We start from the raw sequence: 6,073 nt of genomic DNA, 5'->3' as shown, positions 1-6,073 counted from the left end.
ATATACATCGATATAAAATATGATAATTTTTACTTATATATATTTTTTATTATAAAGAAGTCTATTATTTTGCTAATAAAATATGATCCATGAATGGTAATTGATCCTTTAAGGTTTATAGCTTTACAAATAATCTCCTTAGACTTCATTTCATGAAAAAGGTAGCCTTTTCAACATATCACTTTCTCATTTTAAAGTAATAGATTAATTAATAATGTAGACATTACGAATATAAATGTGAAAATAAGTTTATTATCAAATTTTAAAAATTATTAAAGATAATTATATTGAGAGTCCTTAATTATATTGAGAGTCCTTAATCTGCACAGAGAAATTTAACTGATTGATAATTAAAAACATAAACAGATCAGATAAGAGTTAAATAGTTCCAGGAATTCTACAATTATCAAAACATCCTATCTTCTAGGACGTATAGTAATATGTTCCAAAATTTAAATTTTCTCTTTATTTTTTTTTCAAAAGCATTTCATCCCAAAAAAATTAAAATATCTATGAAACACAATTAACAGCATTGATAATAGAGAAATGGATCATGATCATTTAAGTAAAAGGTATTGAATTCAAGTCATCTGAATGCATATGATTTCTTTAAATGAGCCATTCTCATTTGTATCCAATAATATAATGTTTGAATACAGCCGTTAAATTGTAACTTTAAATATCAATGAAATCGAGTTTAGTAGAAGAGGCTAGTATCAGTTACAAATATGGCAAAACCAATGTTCAAATCCATGTTGAAAGAATGCCTATATTTAGTGCCTAACTCGAATAAGATTGCTTCTAATAAGAAAATATCTATGAGCAATTAAAAAAAAAGTGTAACTCTAAGTTTTTACTTACATAGTTAAAAATGGTACAATATTTTAAAGGAAAAACAGAATCATGGGTCCTTATAATTTTATTAGATTTTGTTTTTAGTTATTGTAATTTTTTTAATGTAGGACTGAAAACAATGATACTATAAGAACTTAAATAACAAACGTCATTTAATCTTGTTAAAATTATAGAGATTAAAAATATTAAAAAAATTATAAGAATTAAAAACAAAGCTAATTGTTATCTTTTCTCCATTGTAAAAATAAATAAAAGGGAAAAGGAAAAATCACATAAAACATTAACATCAAACGCAACAAAATCACGCGGCGGCTTTCCTATCCCATTGCCTCTTAGAACAATGTCATACTTATATTACATTAAAATATTATATCTTTAAGAAAAAAAAATTATCACTTTATCTTGTAAAATTATCACTTGTACTTTTAAAAATATAATTTATTATCTCATATTATAAAAATATTTTAAATTTAAATATATAACTTTTAAATTGTATCAACATTAGTTTGTGAAACACAAATAATAGCTTTAAAATGGATAATGACTTAAATTGTTTAAAAATTTTAAATTTTTGAAATTATTTAAAGAGATTATTATCTCATAATATCATTGCTTCTTGTTTTGAGATATCGCGCTTCCCAAATCTAGTTTAGCCAAAAAGAAAAAAAAAATCATCCTCTTTTACTCTACCTTTCTTAAACAATCATTATGATCCATCTATGTAATCATTAGTTTAAGATTAAAATAATGTTAATTTCAATTTTAAGTTAACAATAAATTAAATTGTTTTTATTTTTAATTATTGACAACCACTTCTCCGTTTTTAACCAAAATTGGAACCCTAGTCTTAAAAGGACTCAAATTCATCTCGTAGTTGAAGGGTTAAAATGCACGGCTGAGATTTAGTCATGATATTTTAGCCTTTATCATCCTCGGTGTTCCTCGATAAACTTTCTTCTTGTACCGCAAAAAAAAAAAAAAAAAAGGAATAAAAAAAGAACTTTCTTCTGCTCTTAATTCTAAAAGGAAAATGATATATAAGTCCCAAGACAACAATTCAATGACGCGTAAGTTTTAAAAAATTTTCTGCAAAAAAGTTGTAAATATTAATTTAATTTGTTAATAAGAATTACTTTTTAAATTTTACATACCTTATCTTCGATTTAACTTTTAAAATTTATAATTATTTTAAATTGATATTTATGATTTATTGTTTAGAAAAAAAAATTAAATTTAATTGTCATTAAATTATTAATTTGAGACGTAAGTGTGATCCTCAAACTTAACACGCCGGGCAAAAAGAAAATAAAAATAAAAATAAATGATGAGGGCACCTAAGGCGCAAATTAGCGTCCAAGCCTCCAAGGTCGCATAACCCGAACGTTAACCGCTCTCTTGCTTTTTCCCTCACTCGTATATAAACTTGCGTTTCCCGGCGAAGTTGCGAGAAAATTAATAAAATCTTCTCTCAAAGACCTCTTCTTTCCATTCGAATGATTCTCACGTTTTCTCGGCAAATTCCCCAGCTCCCGAAGCTCTGACTCGGCTTGCTTGCTTTCTTTGTTCTGAATACTCTCGGCGTTCTGCTCGTGTCTGTCAATTTTCTGGCTCGGTTTTCCGGTAAATGGTATCTGTGTGATTGAGGGAACACAGAAGGAGAGTTTGAGCAGCAAAGTCCATGGCGATGGGTCCCGAGAGATCTAAGCCTCTTCACAATTTCACATTGCCGTGTTTGAAGTGGGGAAATCAGAGGTACCTCAGGTGCATGAAAGTGACTTCAGACGGCGGCGCCGCCTCCTCTCCATCGACCGGAGATCGGCGATCCCCAGGGTTGAGGTTCGAGAACTCGACGGTGACTCGGAAGAGGGAATTGGAGGGCGAGATGAAGCAGCAGTTTCCTCTGAGCGCCAGGGATTCGGAGAAGAGGATGAGGATTTCGAAATCAATAATAGATGACGATGGAGACGACGGGATCGAGGCGGTGAGGGAGAAGATAATGTTTGATCTGAAGACTGCGGCGGATAAGATGAAGGATGCAATTTTGAGGAAGGAGGCCGGTGAGGAGAACGACGTGGACGAAAAAGAACACGAGGAGCCTCCTGCTGCTTCTGCTCCGTCTTCTGCGACGGCGGCGGCGGCGGCGGAAGCGAGGCCGTGGAATCTCAGGACCAGGAGAGCTGCGTGCAAGGCTCCGATTGCCGGTGGGAGTGGAAAGTGTTTGAAGATTGAGGAGAAGAAACTTAATCACTCGCCGCCGAGGACTGACAACGCCAACGGCATGAAGTTGCCGCCGAAATCGAGAGCCTCTCCCGATAATCCAGAAAGGCCCAAATTTTCACTGCCTCTCTTGAAAAGGGAGATTGAGGAAGATTACGTGGGGATGGTCGGTCACCGGCCGCCGCGGAGGCCGAAGAAGAGGCCCAGAAACGTTCAGAAGGATTTGGATGTAAGTTGATTTCTGTCTTACAATTGCATTCCGTTTTGACTTTTAAATTCAATTCAACGATGCCAATTCTGTGGTTGACGACCACCGACGCTTCAAAATTGGAATCTTCACTGCACTTTTCATTACATTTCATGTTCCGATATGGTCTTGTGTCAAATCTCCGGTTCAGTATTTCTGGTTCTTATTTCTTAACCTTATAGCCTTTGTTCTGGTTTTGCTTCTCTTTCCGGCAACCTCCTCTGTTCTCGTGAAGCTTAAATTTTCCATTCACATGCTTGATTTTCGTGCAGGTCCTTTTTCCTGGTTTGTGGTTATCGGAGATTACACTGGATACATATAAAGTTCCTGAAGCTCCTGACAATGGCAAGGTATAACACTCTTCCATTGATTTCTTCCAGTACTGATTCATCATTTGAATCTTTCTAATAGTTGTCTGGGAAAGAAAAAAAGTTGTCACACTTCCAATTTGAATCTTGAATTGTATGAACTGACTCTTGGATGGGCTTCTTGCAGAGGTAGCAGTGAATGAATGAGATTTATTGGCAGCCAAAGTTGAGAACTTCATGAATGCTTCTCTGTTCGTGGATCACTGGCAATTTGTGACAACAGCTAATTCATGTGTAGGATACATCTCTCTGAAGAGGGATTTTGGTGGGTCTTTTTATTTTTCTTTTCTTTTGCTTTTTTCTTTTTCTTTTTTTTATGTCCCCAGTAACAGCTGGTGTAAGCCTTGTTACTTCCAGTGCTGATATGTTTTCGTTGAATATAATTCTTTCGTTGTGTCTATATGAATAATTCTCTACAGAGAAATGACATCAATAATATCATGGGACAGTGCGGTTTAGCTGATTATAACTTCTAGGAACCAGTTTTAAGATCTAACTTTCTTGTCATCTACAAATTTTTGGTACTCGTCTATTTTATATTATGCCTGGTTTTGAATGTCTTCACTGCTTTATTGCCTTTTTGGTCTAAGATATTTGCATTTAGGACCATTGTCTACTCCCAAGTAAGTACTCTGTATTCTGCATTATGGCTTGTCTTGCTAGAATCATCCAACGAAGGCATTGCATACATAGTCGTCTAGTTAACTCTAGAATAACAATGACAAATTCATGGACCGTTAAGATTGTGTTTAGTTTTACGTTGAAAACTATGCCAAGACATGATTTTGGTCGTTTCCAACGTGAACCCAAACATGCATTTATAGTCGTCTAGTTAACTCTAGAATAACAATGACAAATTCAGGAACTGTTAAGATTGTGTTTAGTTTTACATTGAAAACTATCAAAAGCCGCTACCACCAAAACATGATTTTGGTGGTTTCCAACATGAAACTAGACGTGCGCGAACACGATCATAATTCCTTCTATTGCACTGTTCCATACGTGTTCTTATTGGTTTTGAGCATGTAGCTACTACTTGTCCCTGGGCATGTTCCTTGTTCAGTTCTCTGGTTAATAGATCAATGCTCTTCTTCATTCATGTCTTCCATGTTCTCTGATCAGATCATGCAATTGGTAGTGATATAGTATGCTCAATGTTTCTTTCTGCTAGATGTGAAACAACAAATATGTGGTAGTGTTGAAGGGCAGAGGAACCAAAGTGCCTTACAGATTTTTTACGTTCAGCAGATGATTGTTCATTGCGATTTGAATGCGTTAAGTTAAAGCTTCATGCCCATGAGCGCGGCGTATTTTGAGTTTTTGACTTGAATATAGAGTTACAGGGTCGGGTCGGGTACCTTCGTCCGAATAATAATTGTTCAAACTTTTTTCCCAGCTCGTTGTCATACCCATTAGGGATATCATTAATTGGTTGAAGATCGACTTTTGAGTCCAAGTTTCAGTGGTCGTGTTTTGGGATTTTATTCTAATACTAATAACTAGTATCCATGGCGTGAAATTTGATATATGAATTTCACTGTTTGTTGCTAATAAAGAATGTCACTTGTTGGAATATTTATTGTATATTAATTTTTAAATTATTTTTTTTACATTCCAAATTATAAGAAAATAATGAAAAAAATTTGATATCTCAAAATATAAAATACTTTAATAAAAAAAATATCAATGATTTTTTTAATATTGTATTTTTTATATACATTCTTTTTTTAATATTTTTTTTATAAATAAAATATTAAATGAAAGAAATATTTGAAAGCTGGTATTTTTATTTTTAAAAAGTAAGTTTGTAAGCTGTTGATGTGTGTGATTTGTTTAAAGGTATTTTATAAATTGGAATGAAAATAATGATAATTAATATTTGCATAGAATTATTTTGTCTCATTCAAATGTTTACCTGGTTGACTATCGCTGGCCTTGAAATGAGTGTCGTGCTTGTTTATTACTTTGTTCCAATTGAGTTATTGGTTGTGTCATGTATAATTAATCCGTCGGGTTATCGGTATGAAAAAAATAATAATAATATCTTCTATACTAAATTTTCCAGGCTTACTATATTTCATTAACTTTTAATTTGACCTTTGTTCATCACAGCAACCTGATTAACTTTTGGTGTGCGTCAACCTTTTTTTTTTTTTCCTGGAGCTTTTAATAACAACAGGTCGAGATCAATTTAAAATTTAAACGATAAATTTTTAATCTTAATTGTCATTTCATTTAACTTTGGCATCACAAAATTATGTACGTTCTATATTTAATTTTATTTTTTAATAAAGCTGACAAAATGATAAATTAGAAAGAGTGGACGCGTGTGAGGGGAGGGAACAGGGAAGTCCTGAGGAACAAAAAGGCATATCATGTGGCAGAG

The 6,073-nt window shown here is 33.3% G+C and overlaps 1 protein-coding gene across 2 annotated transcripts; it reads left to right on the top strand.

Annotated features, from left to right (window-relative positions):
- Positions 1-2,243: 2,243 nt before the first annotated feature.
- On the top strand, positions 2,244-5,159 carry LOC129323002 (uncharacterized). Of its 2 annotated transcripts, XR_008596334.1 has the most exons (4): positions 2,244-3,301; positions 3,592-3,669; positions 3,815-3,952; positions 4,859-5,159. XR_008596334.1 is itself a non-coding variant. In XM_054969499.1 (3 exons), the coding sequence occupies exons 1-3, from the start codon at positions 2,534-2,536 to the stop codon at positions 3,818-3,820; spliced, it is 852 nt and encodes a 283-aa protein (XP_054825474.1). In that variant the 5' UTR covers positions 2,244-2,533; the 3' UTR covers positions 3,821-4,259. The 2 variants fall into 2 exon arrangements, 1 of the variants encoding a protein (XP_054825474.1); XM_054969499.1 differs by lacking the exon at positions 4,859-5,159 and having other exon boundaries at positions 3,815-4,259.
- Positions 5,160-6,073: the final 914 nt, after the last annotated feature.

This window comes from Prosopis cineraria, unplaced genomic scaffold (genome assembly GCF_029017545.1).
Source record: "Prosopis cineraria cultivar Desert tree isolate PC_DT_omini unplaced genomic scaffold, ASM2901754v1 PC10, whole genome shotgun sequence".
NCBI lineage: Eukaryota > Viridiplantae > Streptophyta > Magnoliopsida > Fabales > Fabaceae > Prosopis > Prosopis cineraria.
This window is presented reverse-complemented; position numbering and strand designations above follow the sequence as displayed.

Bases quoted from the DNA above. Each gene is read 5' to 3' on its own strand.
- LOC129323002 (XM_054969499.1), top strand. From the start codon at position 2,534: ATGGCGATGGGTCCCGAGAGATCTAAGCCTCTTCACAATTTCACATTG. The intron at 3,302-3,591 runs GTAAGTTGATTT...ATTTTCGTGCAG, and splicing joins ACGTTCAGAAGGATTTGGAT to GTCCTTTTTCCTGGTTTGTG.